The sequence below is a fragment of the Simochromis diagramma genome, unplaced genomic scaffold (assembly GCF_900408965.1).
Source record: "Simochromis diagramma unplaced genomic scaffold, fSimDia1.1 OVJJ01000302.1, whole genome shotgun sequence".
Taxonomy (NCBI): domain Eukaryota; kingdom Metazoa; phylum Chordata; class Actinopteri; order Cichliformes; family Cichlidae; genus Simochromis; species Simochromis diagramma.
In genome coordinates, this window is record NW_024386792.1 from 9,539,467 (window position 1) to 9,556,200 (window position 16,734).

Consider the following 16,734-nt stretch of genomic DNA (forward strand, 5'->3'; position numbering starts at 1 on the left):
ACAAGAAAGTCTCTTCTCTGTAAAAATAACACGACAGGCCAACTTAGGTTTGCAAAGTTTCGCCTGAACAAACAACAAGACCCCTGGAACGATGTCCTCTGGACAGACGAGCCCGGAGAGGAAATGTTTGATCATAATGTACAAAACCAAATCCAGCATCATACCAGCTGTCAAGCACGGTGGTGGAGGGCTGATGATTTGGGCTTGTGTTGCAGCCAGAGGACCTGGGGATACCTTCTCACTGAGTTGACTGTGTATAGCAAAGTATTCTAGAGCAACAGGATTGCACAGAGTCCTGTGAAAAATCTTTGATATGACAATTTATGCCTTATCCAGGAATGTGTGTAATAGACTGGTGACCTGTCCAGGGTGTACCCTGCCTTTTGTCCTGTGCCAGCTGGGATAGGCTCCACTAACCCTGGGACTCTGAAAGGGATAACTGGTTAAGAAAATGGATGTGTATTCCTAATCTGAGAGTGTAACTCCAGTAAGGAGTATTTCCAGTAAGGAAATCAGCAGTAAGATTACCCCATGAAGTCAAATGTTTATATTCTCCCACCCAAAAAGTAAATCAACCAAAACGTTAACTGAAATAATAAAATGAATAGAAAAAAAAAAGGTGGTATTTGACAGTTTCATCTTTGGCAGAAACATGAAAAGGAGATTGTTCAAAAGCAACCAGCAATTTATATGTCCTGGGTGCTAGAGGAGACTTGAAGGCTTAAAGGTCTGAGATGTGAAATGGCAGTCAATTGATTGTATTCTAGAGAATTATATAGATGGTATCTGTTTCAGAAACCCTCTGTTATATTCCTGTTACAGTGAATAATCACTTAAATATCTAAAAGTTACAACAAAACATTTTAATCTTAGTGATAGTTCTTTTACATAGTGGCTGCTGGATGGATTAACAGCTGATCAATGTCGCTGATCTGACTGTACAGTTATATATATATGTGCTGGGGGTAGTTCGGCAAAACAGTGATATTACTGGAAATCACCAGTCCACACAGCTTATCTATTGCTGGCTAGAAACATTGTGAAATACAATTAGCAGATAAATGTATCAGATAATGTGGAGCAAACAAAGTCCTTTCTGAGTAAATATTACAGAACTTCATATGTGTGGTTATTTTGTTCCTGTTACAGTAACTGATCAGTACCTATTATGAGTATTGTCGTTACTCAGTAAATATCTAAATATGCAAATACGTGCGGTCTCCCTTCAGAGTTTCTGAAAATTTAATATTAGAGCTGAAACGTTTGCAAAAGCTTCAGTGTCACGTAATTCCTGTAGTCTTTAATTTAGAGCTACTTGTTGCTATTGACACTGAAACTAACTTTTTTTTTTTTTTGGTGGATAAAAACAAATCAGTTCAAATCCATTTCAGCTGCTCATCTTGTGCAGTCACAATTATGAGACAGATATAATGAGAGGATTTTTAAGCAGTTCTTCATCCATCCGTATAGAAATCCAGGGCTCAGAAGTTGTTTCTAAATTTTCCACATTAGTTTTCAGTCTGAGGCTCGGTCGCCTTCCTGAAGCCAGCTAAATAAAGCATCAGGTGACCGGGACACTGCAGTGAAAAAGAGAGTCTCCTTCCGAGGTCAAACTGTTGCTGTTTGATTGACGGCCAGCTGGAAACCTGCTGCTACCTTGAGGGAAAACGCAATGCGTGGATGTTTTGTATTTGTCTGAGAGAGCAAGAGAGAGAGAGAGAGAGCGAGAGAGAGAGTGAGAGAGCACGTCTGCTGCTGCGTCTGTTCTCTCTCTCCCTATCACACACTCTCGGGAGCAGCGCTTTGACGCACCACGCAGAGTTGGATTATAGTATTGCGCGCTGGTCTTTCACGATTTTCTGTCCCTCGCGTTACCCTCACCGCTGACCGGCAGTTGATATATTATCGGGATCAATATCTCTCCGCCACGGTGACCTCTGCTGAGCTTTTCTTTTCTTTTTCTTTTTTTTGGGGGGGAGAAAGAAGAGCAGCCGCGGCTTCCTCGCAGGACGCGTGTTGTGAATTACAACCAACAGAGCCTTACCTGGAGAGTGTGTGTATGTGTGTGTGTGTACATGAGAGAGGGTTTCTTTGGATCGGATCAGATCAAGGACCGAGGTGTTTCACTGTCTTTGCTCCGCGGGCACACATTTACATACACAGGCACGGCACTCACCGGGGGGATTTGGGCACCGCATGCCGGGGACATGTGGAAGTTTGCGCCGCTGTAGCGCAGCCAAAGAGCCGCTCTACCGCCTTATCGAGCTCCCCTATTTCTACCCAGGGGGACCCAAGTCCCTGATCACAGTCCTCACGCACTGAAACCCCTCTCAGAGGACCCAAATGTAAATTCAGAACCAGACATTTCTGAAACACGCGTGTGCTAAGGGAGGACAGCGAAAAGGAGGACGGCATCCCGTTGCGTGCAGAGTTTGGTGAGCTCCTTCGGGGGATTTCGGGGCTTTATCTTTTAACGCCCTTCTGTTTTCACGGTGTTTTTGCGGGTCTCATATTGGCCCCCACTTGCCGCAGTGATGGTGGGAGCTCGGTGCCCCGTTGGCCCTCACCGCTCCCCGGTGACTGTGCTGGGGCTGCTGGTGACTGTTCTGGTCCTGTCCAGCGGAGCAGACGGTCAGCCATGCCCGGCCCAGTGCTCCTGCACCGGTACGACAGTGGACTGTCACGGACAAGGACTGCGCAATGTGCCCAGAAACATACCTCGAAACACGGAGAGACTGTAAGTACGGGATTGTATAGATTTGACCTAAAATTTGGAAACATTGCATAAGAAAAGTCACCATAATGTCGTGTTGCCATTTCTTTTATGCTTAAATGATGAAAAATAACGAGACTGCATTTACCTTTTAATGCGGCGATTCTTCTGAAGGGGTGTGAGGAGTTTAAAGAGTTTATGGAGAAAAAAATGTCACACCTTCTGATGTTTTAGCACCCAAATTTTATTCCGATCAGTGGTCAGGAAATGTCATCAGCTCATATTATAATTATGATCACACATTATTCCCCCAAAATTTCCTGTCTAATTAATTTGTTTTTGAACCGGGAGGCACTGAAAATGTCTCTCGAGGAGGACCACATCTTTAACAGCGCAGAGCGTTTTGTCATGTCTAACCTATACTTTCGGCCTTGTTAACGCCGCAGTACGCAGCTGATGTAAATGTTGGTGTGAGGTATAAATGATAAAAAACACTAAAGCTCGTTTTGGTGCCTAATACGAGGACACGTCAGTGCTGATCGCGGAGCTGAAGTTGGGGGGCTGCTGTGGTTGTTGGTGGTTTTGAACTGTTGCGTTAGCACAGCCTACGTAGACCACATCGGTTTGTCAGCAGACCAGCGAGTTAATCAAAAACGGATTTGGACAAGTGGGCTCCGAGTTAAAGAGGCCGCATTTTATCATTAAAAGACCCCTCGATGAAATTAACACTTGCCGATGTAGTGCAGCAGCCACAGCTCCTCTCAGTTTCTCTGACAGTCAGATGACAACCCTGCGTTGGCTACGGAACAAGAAGTTTCAGCAAAAGCCTCCTTCATCAATGAGCACATCACAAACATTGTCCTCGATGTATTAATTTATCTTTTTTAAATTAATTTTTTAAAATATAATTTTTCTTTCTAGGGACCTGAATGCAAACAACCTCACTAAAATCACGAAGACGGATTTCGCAGGGCTGAGGCATCTGCGAGTGTTGTAAGTGACGTTTATTCGGCGAATTTTATTTTATCCCCTCTTTATCCCCTCCCCTGAAGATGCAAAAAGGAAAACAACAATATTCTCTCCCACATGCACTGTTAAGCAGCACCTTGCATATCCAGAAAACTTTCCAATAGAACATCACAGCACAGAGATTTAACAGTTTCTGGCCGTGCTCGGCAGCAGCAGCAGATTCATCCAGCTCTGGAGCTGCTGCACGCAGGCACTGCATCCAGTGGTGGGAAGCTGCGGTTTCACTGAGCCATCATAAGTGTCTAAACAGAATAGCAGCGGCACCTGTTAATGCTGTCGTGTTAATCTGCCAGTGGAAGTGTCAGGAGGGGGCTTATTTTAACCACCGGGCCCCGGGGCCCATGTGCTGGAGTGATTAACGCGCAGGCGAGGAAGTGATGGAGGGTAAAAAGAGGAAAGAGATAGCGGTCATTAGGTGTAACCGCGGAGGGAGGAATGTAGCTGCTGGAAGGGAGGGAAGGGTGGAAGGAAAGGAAGAGAAGGGGGAGAGAGTCAAGTAAGAACAGGTTTCTTTACCTGGGATGAATCCAGATTAAAGAGTTCCCCTGCACCGTCACTGCCGGGACAGGGATAGCTGCTGTGCGCGCTATTCAGCAGCCGAAATGAATGGAAGGGAATACACATAGTTGGAATTCCTCCAGAGATTATGTCCTTAATTGTGTGTATGTGTGTCTTTATTTGTGTGCTCTAGTTTTCACTTTAGCTATTTCCGGTATGTTCACCCAAAAGCACCATAATTAGTGAGTTTATCGACATTTTTTTTCAAGCAAAAACACTGCACTTTAAAAAAAACCCCGTGAGAATAGATTTTTTTTTAAATTTGAGAAATTTGTGAGAAGAGTCTTTAAAAATATAAGTCCCCCCCCCCCCCCCCCCTTTTTTTTTTTCCCTTATGGGGCTGTATTAAAAAAATAGTGTTGACTCACTGATAAATCAATTAATTAAGAAAAGAAGAGCTCAATGGAGATGGCCCATAAAAGCCTTTGTGTTTTTGCTTGGGTTCGTCAGCACACTAATCTTAGTGAAGTTGTGCTGGTGTAAGTGAAGGAGTAGTCAGAGCTATGCGGTTAGATAGAGAGTAAATTGGATGATAGATGAGTCCCTGTCCAACTGATGGGCCAGTTTTAAAGTCAATTCTGGGACTCTATCGACCCGCTGCTGATTGTCTCCCCTCTTTCTTGCTTTTTTTAAACCTTCTATCACTTTCCATCTCCACCAATCTGCTTTTCTCCTTTTTTCACACCCAGTGCTGCCTGATCCTTCTCTATTTCTCCCTCTCTCTCCTCTCCAGTGTCAATCTCCTGTGCCCTATCTCACTCCGTCTTTCTCTTCTCTCTCTTATCGCTGGCCCCATCCAGCCATCTTTCTCCTTTTTTTTGGCCTCTTATGGTTTCATCACACAAATCACTCTGTCAGCTCTCACGCTCTGTGTCTCTCTATCACTCTCCTTCCCCCCTCTCATGTCGTTCCTTTTTTTATTGTCCAATTCACATAGTCTCACACTCTCTTGGTGTTTCTCTCTCAGGCAGTTAATGGAGAACAAAATCACCACAATCGAGAGAGGAGCCTTCCAGGACCTGAAGGAGCTGGAGAGACTGTGAGTAATGATGTGTTGACGCCATTGTGTTAATTTAATTCTGTATAAAATCAGTTTGCCCAGCCTTAAAAATTCCAAGAACGCGCATGCCCGTCGATTCATTTGCATATCTGGATGCACAGATCAACAAGTGTCATATAAAATCTCTTTTCAGTTATTGGGCGGCCACAAGCTGCATTATTTGTCTTTGTTAGAAGTTCTCCAAGTCTGTAGAGCTTTACTTCTTCCAAAAAAACATTCCCTTATTCTGTGCTTTGGTGACTCTCAAGGACACTGTTTAAATATCCTAACCCACTGCTTACTAACAGCAATAACAGTCCTTAGTGCAAGAGGGGTTTTGAAAAAGCCCTTTAAAGAAAAAATTTGGTTTGCCTTTGTCCAATGAGCTCTGAATACTTAGCGACCTTCTAGGACTGCATGTTTCAGTTGAGTGGGAAGAATAATGTCAGCAGATTATATTATATACTAGCCAGTGGATTATGAATCATCACCGGAACTTATGGATTTCTTTATCATTTATTTATTTATATATTAACTTGAGTTGCAGCAATACCAGAAATCAAGGACAGGCTGACTTTAGCTATCAAAGCTTTCAGTGAAAATACCTGATGTGACAGCAATGACGACAGACTATTTCCCCAAGTTTTTAACATGATCATCCTGCAGTCATCTAGGACAGCCCAGAATCATACCAAAAAGGCTATAATGTATCCAACCTAATTAGTGACCCCTCCTGCTCCGTGTGAATGCATGCAACATGTTTTGCCACTTTTATGTCAGTTACCCCAACTTGGCCTCCTGCAAATCTGTTCATGTGGCAAATGTTGAGTCTGAGTGCCATGGAAGTGAATGAAGAACAGTCAGAAGTTTTTACAATGCCAACCTGGTATCACAAGTCAGCATTCAGACAACATAAGGCCTTTATAACACAATTAAATGTTGGTAGTTTATGTGTGTGAGACAGAAGCAGAAAGAAGGGACAAGTAGCCTCGCTGACCAGTGATATGCCCACTGAGTTTTGTGTACTGTCATATATACGTGTACATGTATGTATGTTTGTGTGTGTGTGATTGTTCAAGTGATGTGGTCTGAGTGACAGCACATGACACATGGGAATGCAGTGGACTGACTGAGTGTGAGTCTTAGTGACAAGCTTTAATTAAAGCCACTGCACGCACGCACGCACACACACACACACACACACACACACACACACACACACACACATTTACAAAAACAGACATATTGGCATATGCAGAGAGATATCCACCTGGACACACACACATACACACACACACACAGACTAAAAAATAAAAATAAAGCAGTTCATCTTTTTTATGGCTCTTGTGGGTAAATTTGTCACAAGTCTGTGGGATGAAAGTGATAAAATGTGACTTTTTTGGATGCTTTGGTGTTGACCCTTTCATGCCTGGTTTTTCTTTGCTCTCTGCTGCACTATAGCTGCTCTTTGTTGACAGAGAGAGAGAGAGAAGCTCTGTAGACCGCTATAAGGAATCTGCTAGTGTTTCTCATGCAACCAGCACTGGGCTCTGTCCAGCTAAGCGGTTCTGGGAATTCCTACTCAGAGTTGGTGACAAAAAGGGCAAAATTTAACTACATATGGTCTGGATTTAAAAGTAAACTTTGATAATGATTACCCTCCCTCCAAAGAGATGGTGCAAGCTAGTAAATACCCTCTTTCATGCACTCACATAAGCAACACAGCCTTGAACATAGATTGTAGTGTGGTAACAGCAACAGCTGATAAAGTCTTAGATATCTAATGTGAAATCATGCACGATATGGCTGTCTCTCCTTTTCTGTCTTGTCTCTGACAACAGCAAACTTTCTGACACAACATGACTGTCTTCTGTTGTCCTTGCAAGTTTTCCTCTGTAATTCAGCTTCTCTTGCGTGGCATGTTCACAAACACAAAGATGGAGTCAGTCATCAATGCCCCCCAACAGCTACCATACAAAGGCGCGTCTCTGGAGTCTGGAGTCTGAGGGCTCATTTCAAAGCCCTCCGTCCTCTTGGGGGCTGGAGGGGGCCTGCTGGGCACCACAGCCCAGAGGAGAGGGCCCTAAGCTTGGCTGACAGATCCACACTGACTGCCCCCCATGGGGGCAGAAAACGGTTCCCCTTCACATCTTTTTTTTTTTTTTTTTTTGCGACAGGCCCCGAAGGGCCGGGCAGGGCTGGGTCAGGTGTAGGGCAGTAGCCTTGGGGGTACGGAGGAGGGGCATGTGGTTGAAGGAGGTGTGGAGGAGATAGGCATGTCACAACACAACTGCGCACATATCCAAACACATTCATGTGTTTGGATACACTCGTGCATGCGCATTCACTTACGCAAGGCTGCTCTGTCAGTACTGGTTTTATCTTGATTTGGAGGACCCCCCCCAAACCCACTCGCGCCGTTTTCATTCATTCCTTAACCTCTCCTCACGTTTTTGCTCCTTACGCACCCATCTGGCTCTCTCTCTCTCTCTATTGTCCTGTGCATATAGGAATGCTATACATTCTTTACTCTCACCCTGTGGGTGTAGAATAGTTAAGTGAGGAGTTCCCGATCCTCTTATCCTTCACTTACTTGACTGTTTTACAGCCCCTGTTCAATTCAAAGTGTGTGAGAATGAAGGAGATAACAGCCTCAGACATGCAGGGAGAATGAAAGCGATATTGCAGGTACCGAGACAGTAATTTCAGAGAAAATCAGTCGGCTAAATCCTTCGATAATTAGCCTGCAACTGACTGATCACATTATTTAAAGATAATTTTTACCAAGATGAGTAATCGCACAGCTGATTACAGTGGTGAGATGCGTCTATCAACAGCAATTACAAAGTAGATAATGAAGCCTCAAATCAAGTGATCGTGCTGTAATATGTTGACAATATGAACAGCAGAAGATAATTGTAACAGTGATCCCAGATAGCGGGGGTATGGATTTCAAAGAAAAGCTCTGGATTAGTGTGAAATGATTAGCTCTAAAGCCTGTGAGTGATAAAATTGTTCCCGCTGATCATTTCAGGGCAAAGTTTACATTTTTTTTCTCCATTTTTACTGAGCAGTAGAGCTTGAAATTATCTGCGCTGTGAAGACACAAAGCCATTTTCACCACAGCAGTTCTGTCTAAAAAGCCATTCGAGATAGATTTTTCCGAGTCTCTGCTGCACCCAACATTTGTTATGTTTGTTGGTACACACCAGTTCGCGGAAAGTTTAGAGGAAAAGCTGCCCGGCGCTGCTGAATAGGAATGATTTTAACCTGATAGCAAAGGAATTTAGTGTTTAGGAGATAAGACTGAATTTCTGCATTTCTGTGTTTTAAGGCAAGAGATGGTATCTTTCATTAGTGTTTAAATAACAGATCAGATTAGAGAGTGTAAATCTCTGGTGGGTGATAGATATTGGCTCGCTTTGGATGCACGAGCTGTGAACCGAAAACATGAACTGTTGAACCGCATTCACACCCATTCGCACACACACACTGGTCGGTTTGAAGTGGTTTTTGGAGTGGAGACAGTTTCTTAGGTTCGTGGAAATGTCTGCAGTGTTTTGGGTTATAACTGTGGTGCGTGTGTTTGTGTGTGTGATAGACTGACTGTTAGTTCAGCATGTGTATTATGGCTGCAGCAGCATTGGTGGAGTAATAATTGGTTTCTGAGGCGGTTTGTTATTTTCAGTCTGCAAGGCTGTACTACTGCGCATCAACATGGGTCTGAGGTGTTAAGGTTGCGTGTGCGTGTCAGACTTTTATGTTTGTGTGAGTATTCATGTGTGTATGTACAGAGATTTGGCACACTGTGCATGTTTGCGAGTGTGTGTTTACTGTGTGGTTTCTGGGCTTCTAGCATCTGTTTATGACTGCGGGGATTATCACCATGCTGCAGTGTGACATTAGCTCGGCGGAGTGACTCTCACACCTCGGACTACTGGCTACTCCGTCTTCATTCTCTTCCAGCCAGACTTTGACTAATGAGACATGGCTGTGGAAGCACTCTGAGGCTGTTTGTGCACACACACACACCCTCACACACTGTGATATAAAAGATAGAGATACGTTCTTTCAGATGTAGAAGGAAAAAGGCTCAACAGTGGGTGGTAATTGCAGACTAGTTTAGCCTATAAATGTGTGGCATGTGGAACTGGTTCGTGCTACATATTTGTCTTTATATACAAAAACATCAAATAAAACTAAATCACTACATGACTGGAGAGATTTCATTGTTTGATTCAGAAGTTTATGTTCAAGCAAATTTTTTTGCAGAACTTTAAAAGTGAAGTGACAATTAGCAGCCGAGCCAAGCTCAGTGGTGATGGAGAGCTTGCAATAGGTTGACTGTTGAGCTGTTAATCTTTTAGACAGTGCTTCCTTAATTAGGCTAATGCAGCAGTTCAAATTAACAAAATACTGAGAGCAGAATCAGCGCTGAAGACCAAAGTGAGAAATGTGCAAAGTGGAGTCGTGAAAACTGGCAAGTCAGCTGATGTAGCCTCCGTAAGTAACAGCAGACTTTGGAGGTCTTAGTTACAATGTAACTACAAAACATTTCAGCCAGGCTAAAATGTTTTGTAGTTACATTGTAACTCTCAGATTTAACTGAGAAACTTGTTAAGAATCATCACTGTTTTTTTCAGTAGTTTTGTTTCATAAGGGAACTTTTCAAATCTCAGAAAAATGATTTGTAATTTCTGCCTCTAATGAACAACATTTAACCATTTATGTGGTTTAGTACAGAAATGTATTTAAGATTGTTTTAAATGTCCTACATATCATGTTGGAGTAAATCACATGTGACGTCAGCCACATTGTGCGTGTCATGTTCATGCAGAGTTTATGTTGGGGCCGGGGAGTCATAGTCAGTACGATCTAGTGTGTAATGACACATAAGAAGTCCAAAATGTTTGATTACATGTATAATAACTTAAGCTGGACCCTTTATTCTCATTTCCAGCTGCATACTATTATTCTTGGACTCCACTAGAGTTTCCTTAATTCAAAGTTTAAAATAATCCTTATTTATCTTATACTGGATGCTGGTTCACTCCCTCTCATCTGCTCGCTGAAACAAAAAACTTTAGCTCCTCAACCTTGAAGGCCACCCTCTTTTGAAGCCAACTTTCTTTTGATTGGCTGCCCTTCAGAAACAAAAACTTTGATTAGCAAGAAAGTAGAGATGAGTAGAGAAGGAAAACACACACACACACACACACACACACACGCTATCCGAAATGGGACACTCAGTCTGAAGGCCAAGGTTCTGGCTCACGGGAATTATTTGTACAAACACTGAAATCGATATTTGAAACTTTGGCAATGTTTAATGTTTAAAATAAGAAAATTCGTGGCAAGTGCACTTTAATGTTATTCGTGTTATGTTCATATGCAGTGTTGCAATGATTGGCTGAAATGTCTGGTTACGTATAATGGTAGCCTTTTATTTATTTTAAGTATGGCAGGCGGTTTGTTTCTGTTACAGTCTACTGTAAATAACTAAGTTAATTTTTTAAAATTAATTTCAATGATTTAATTAATTCAGTGCATAAATTAGTCGTGAAAATAATTGTTGGCTGCTTTTTTTCTACATCACTGTATTTGGAGCTGCCCATCAGAAGTATAAATGATCTGTTTTTGATATCACATTGTTTGTAATGTGTGAGAGTGTGCGAGGAAAGTAAAACCGTTTCAGACTTTTATAATATTTGTAGAACTAAAGCAGGAAAAACAGAAGAACTCTGCACGGGAATCCTGGACTGTAAATCTGAACAATCTCTATGTTGTTAATTGCTAAATATATTATAGATAATGTGATGATCAGACAGATATTCTAGTGAAGAAATGAATAAAAGGTTAATTAAAACACACTGATATCTCGGCAGCACCGTGGAGCAGACTGGATTTGATCTCTGTGTCCTGTCTCTACTTCATTTCGTATTTCCTAGTCTGACAGCATTGCCTCTATTTTAAGGCGATGAGCTCATACCACCTCTCTGCTGTCGTTCCTCCTCCCTACCTCGAACACCAGTCCGTACACTCTCCCAGGGGGATGTCTAGCCCACTAACGGGCGCTCATGGCTGGGCAGGACCTACAGGGGGAGTGTGCCTCTCCGTGGGGCCGTGTGGGGCTCTTAGCTGCCAGAAGCAGCGTTAACGGAAGAGGAGTGAATAATTTAGAAACATCATTTCTGCGGGACGTTAAATATTTAAGCAGCCTCTGATGTAACTGTGGAGTGTGAATGTGTGTGTGTGCGCGCGGGCACGTTCACATATTTGTGCTCTTGTGGGTGGAAGATGGACACAGAGGGGGTGACGTTATTTAAGTCCACATCGGCTTCTAGTGATGCAAAAAGAGGTGAAAGACAAAGGTTAAGAGGAAAAAGTCAACGAGAGAATGAAAAAGAGATTTGGGGAAGTTTTGAAAGGAGCTGGTGTTTTTGTTCGAAAATGCGTAGTACTTCTTTTAGTTCGTATGGTTTTTTTTGTATAAATCACACTCAAGTTTTCTTCTTAGTTTGAAGTAACTTCTAGTTCCTGCCGTGTTTTCTTTCTTCGTCCCCTCCTCCTCTCTTCATTCCCGTCCAGTAGCACCCAGCTCAGCATCCATCGTTTGGGCCTGTCAGTGTGTGCGGGTGTGTTTGTGTCAGGGTTAAACTGTTTCAGCAGCCTGTCTCTCATTGTGTCACTCTGTTGCCTCCCTCTCCTCTGACACACATCAAGCACACACACATCAACACACACTGCACACAAACCTCTTCACTCCACTCAACCAGGGTTAAATGATCGCACCCAGATTATTAAACTCACCCGAGTCGTCTCCACTGTGTGTGTGTGTGTGTGTGTGTGTGTGTGTGTGTACGTGTGTGTGCGTGATGGGTTGTTGTGAGTTCTTCCCCTGTGAGGGCCTTGTTTACTCAGTGGGGTCCTTTTCACACATTCGGTAGCCCGGCCAGACTGCCTGTTTGTTTTTCCCACATCGTCTCCTCTCCTCCGTCTTTGTGGCAAAAACGCCCCTCCGCCCTCCCTCCATCTGAACCCCTTCCCTCGTCTTCCTCCGCCTGCGTTCCCTCCATCCTTCTCGAGTTCACTGTTTGTCTGGCAGCCATGTTGTACCCCTAAATCATGGATAACCTTTTTCTTTCAGTGTCCATGCATGACCACGTATGTGTGTCTCCATCAGTCTCCCAATTATTTCATGCTCTCAAATCGTATTACAATCAAAACAGTGTAACAGAATTTAATACAAAGTCCAGGAAACACAAATCCTACTTTAAAACAGCTAATTATACACAAATGTACGAGCTTCCAACCGCAGTCTTTGGAACGAGCAAGGTCGAGTTTATTCCCTAATTCCTGTTGTATTTCTGCAGGCGCCTGAATCGGAATAATCTGGCTGTCTTTCCCGAGCTGCTTTTCCTGGGAACAACGAAGCTTTACAGACTGTAAGTCGTGTTTTCATTTATTTTTTTTGTCCGTCACTCGTTTGCCCTCCATGGTTAACTGAAATATTCTCTAACTATTAGTATGTTTTGCTAAGAAGCCTTAAGATGATCTAGATAAACTTTGGATTCATGTAATGGTGTGTTTGTGTATATCACCACAACGTTTGCACAGTTCACTGAATAGGACTCAAAATTATGTGAAAATGTATGTTGCAGATGCTGCAAAGCAGAGAAAAAAAACAATGAGGTTTTGCTGTGTGACCCAGTCTGGGTGTTTCACTTGGATGAAGGAGTGAGAGAAGTGAGAGAGCAGATTTTACATGGCTCTCTCCATAAAAGCCAGTTCAGTAGCTAATGGAGATTAGCACTCCAACAGCTGCTGCCCACTGGGAGAGAGGTGTGTATCTGTGTGTATGTGTGCTTGTGTGTGCTTGTGTAGGAGAGGATGAAGAGGAGAAAGTGAGCATGACCGACTTACTGGTATAAGCAGTGAACAGGTTTCCCTCCTGAAGTTACATTTTGTGTTTCATGGGCAGAAAACAGTTTTCGTTACAGAACATAAATGTTCCAGGTTGCATTGAAGCCGACGAACCGCTGTTTGTTGTCATCGAGCACCTTCCGCTCCCCTCGCTGCCCCGTCGTCTGCGCTGCAAACCGAGCACTACAGGGCTGGGCTGCAACGCCACTGAAACTGTGGGAACTAACTTCCCGTCACGGTCATTTGCGGTCTCAGGGAATAATTATGGTTGCATATATTTATATGAGTGGCTGAATGTATTTACAGTATCTGAAACAATATTGAAATGCTCAGATGATTCAGAGTGTGTGAAAGTTGTTTATGTTCTGCGGCTGCCGCAGTGGCCGGCTGGGCATGACCTGTTGTGTCTAAGGGTGTGTGTCTGCCTGTGTTTGAGCAAATGTGTGCGTGTGTGTTTCCCAAGGCCGAGAGCTGGCATTTTGCTCAGCGTGTGGGCTGAGGTAAAAATACTACTTGGATATATTGCTCTGTGCTCAGCTTGTTGTAGACAAGTTGAGTGCGAGTGTATATCTGCCTCTATATGCATGTGTTTGTGCGAGCCTCAGTCCTCCAGGTGTATGTGTTTAGAGGAGAGCCCCTCAATGGCAGCTCATCTTATCTGAACCGGCACAGCTCGTTCCATAGAACCACATTTAAGCTGCTGTGTTGTTATTTCTCAGAATTAGATTAAATTATAAAACCCACGGTGAACAGAGTAAGAATAAAAACACAAACTTCCACAGAAAAATGCTGTTAAACAGGTTTCTCAGATGTATGGAACTCATTCAGCTTGAATGGCGACCACAGAGGTTTGGCCAATAGTATTTAAGGCTGTTTGGTCAATATTAAATCCTACGTCTGCTTCTCTACACCCCCTACAGTTTATTTTAATTTTAGAAATCGCAACGAGAAACCCCTGAGAACCTCTGAAGTGGGATCTTGTTAAGTTTTATATTGAGGGTTGTAGGTATGTGCTAACTTGACCGGCTTTGGTTCTTGCAACAGTACTTCTATAAATGAACACTTGCTCAACCTGCTATTATGAAAATTATGTTTTCACTGTTTTTGGGGCTTGGAAAATCTGTGTATGTGTGTGTCTGTGTGTGTGTGTGTGTACAGGAGTATTTATGGTATGTGTTCAATCTTTGCTCAGCACAGCGGTTTAAGGCATTCGGGACTAATTTAAACTGTTTTGAGGTCAGGTGTGAGAGATGCCTTTGAACTTGTGCAGTTAGTTTGTTTAGTGAAATACAAGTCTGAGCATGAATCATGCCTGAATTTTGTTAACCTGCAATAGTAAGGGTAACATACCTTTGGCATATAGCACACTGGAGAGTGTTGTGCCATCTGATGTTCTACATAAATTCGTGTAGTATGCTACGCACCATTTGATTACTGTAGAACTGCAGGGAGACCTTGCTCCATATTGCTGGAGATGATTCAGACTTGTTCCTGTGGGTTTGTTGGATTTGTCACAGGTTCTGTTCATAGTTAATAAGAACAGAATTTCTACGCAGACAGGAGTGGAGGGTCTCTGCTTTGGTGGCTTCGGGATTTAATCTTTGCTTTTTGAGGATGATGTAGTTCTGTTGGCTTCACCAGCTCAAACTCGAGTGGTTCACACCTCTAAGTTTGAGGCTGTGGGTCTCAGATGGAATAGGATGGAGCACCAAAGTGGAGGAGTTTAAGTACCACGGGGTCTTGTTCAAGAGTAGGAAGAGAGTGGAAGAAGACACTGACAGAAGAAAAGCATGGCTGTCGATTTGTTGGTTGATCTACATCACTAGCCTCATCTGTGGTCACGAGCTCTGGGTAGTGACTGGAAGAAAGCGATTGCGGATGCAAGCTATGGAGATGGGATGAGTTCCCTCTCACTGATCAGTCAGAAGGGACTCAGAGTAGAGTCGCATCAAAATGAACCAGTTGAGGTGATTCGGGCATCTGATTAAGATGCCTCTTGGATGCCTACTGTGTGAGGCGTTTAAGGCATGCCCAACCTGGTGGAGGCTCTGGACATGGTAGAGAGATTATATCACATGGGTGGCTTGGGAATGCCTTGGTGTCACCTACTCTTCAAATGGAGGAAGAACAGATAGCATGTTGTCACGCAGGTTTTTAAGCAGATATTTGGAAGCAAATAGGAGCCTCCTTTGCTCAGTGAAAGAATGCAGCATAGTGCAGGTCTTGTTTTAATATTTATAGGCTGTTTCTTTTGCTTCAAATCTTTATCAAACCAAATATTTAGACTGAAAAAAACCCAGTTGTTTTTTATTGTGCTAGAATACAACATGAACGGAATATGAACACAACTTTTTCAAATGACTCACAACTGAAGCATATCATCAAAAGCACCTGCAGTGGCCCAGTTATTGCATGAATATTTATACTGTGCACACAGAATGTCTCTCTGATCACTGAATTCCTCATTCATCCATTTCTCGGTTAAACTTTAAACTGGATGACACCGTCCAAATATTAGCCGTGAAGCCGAAGGTCGAAATGTCCTAGAAAAGGCTGCTGTGTGCTTTTTCCTAAAGCCTTGCAACTTTGGAAAGAAGGTTTCTGTGATGTGGTGACAGCTGACATGCTCATACTTGTGCTCCAGTGTACTGAGAAGACAATAAAACCCTGTATTATCTACAGCTGACAATAGCTGCTTTTCAAAAACAGTGTACTTGGTAAGAGCTTATGTTATTTTTACACGCCGTGGGTTGTCTCTGGACATATTCTCACACTTTTACTTCTTGCTCGCATTAGTAAACTCCTCGAATGCTTTGTCAGATGTTTTATCATATTGCTTGCATCAAAGGTGATGTTTGACAGTCCCCTCGACAATTTAGCAGAGCTCGGTCTGCAAAAAAATATTTCCAGCATGCTACCTGGCAAGGATGGCATGCTGAAGTGTTGTCACTGGGCAAAAAGGCTGTAGCTCACTGGTTGCCATGGATATTTGTACCAAATTTTGTGCCAACCTACTGAAGAATTTGACATATTTCTCCAGATTTATAAGAATTTTGGCCCATTGGTGGAAGTGGAAGAATGGGATAGATCACAGGAATTGTTAGGATGAGACCATAAAATTTCATGGCGTGTCCTGTGCTTGCAGCTATTATATCTCTAGAGTTATGTAAATTTTGATGTCTTTACTGACATCTGTGTTTCCTCCATAATGGCTAAAAACCAGTGAAATCCAGCAGTGAACATTTTGCAGCTTTTTGGATGGAAATTAGCTGCTTCTAAAGAACAAAGTTTTGAGTTTGAACATGCTTGTCGTGGATATGTGATGTGCATAAACATAAAAAAGGGAACAGCAAGTCTAACTGCTAATAAAAAGTCGTGTGTCTTTTTCATCATTTTCATTTGCAACACCTGTGTCTGCACCCCTCCATCCTTCACCTCCCACATTACACAGGATCGCAGCTTCCCCAGCACC

At 43.0% G+C, this 16,734-nt stretch overlaps 1 protein-coding gene across 3 annotated transcripts in view; it reads left to right on the forward strand.

Moving 5' to 3' along the window:
- Positions 1 to 1,618: 1,618 nt before the first annotated feature.
- Positions 1,619 to 16,734, forward strand: part of slit2 (slit homolog 2 (Drosophila)) — a 102,461-nt gene continuing 87,345 nt past the window's right edge. Inside the window, exons 1-4 of one of the 3 annotated variants that reach the window (XM_040024287.1) lie at positions 1,619 to 2,737; positions 3,635 to 3,706; positions 5,268 to 5,339; positions 12,713 to 12,784. In XM_040024287.1, coding sequence (XP_039880221.1) covers positions 2,535 to 2,737; positions 3,635 to 3,706; positions 5,268 to 5,339; positions 12,713 to 12,784 — 419 coding nt within the window. In that variant the 5' untranslated portion in view covers positions 1,619 to 2,534. The remainder of the gene's footprint in view (positions 2,738 to 3,634; positions 3,707 to 5,267; positions 5,340 to 12,712; positions 12,785 to 16,734) is intronic. The other 2 variants (XM_040024285.1, XM_040024286.1) reach the window with 2 other exon arrangements.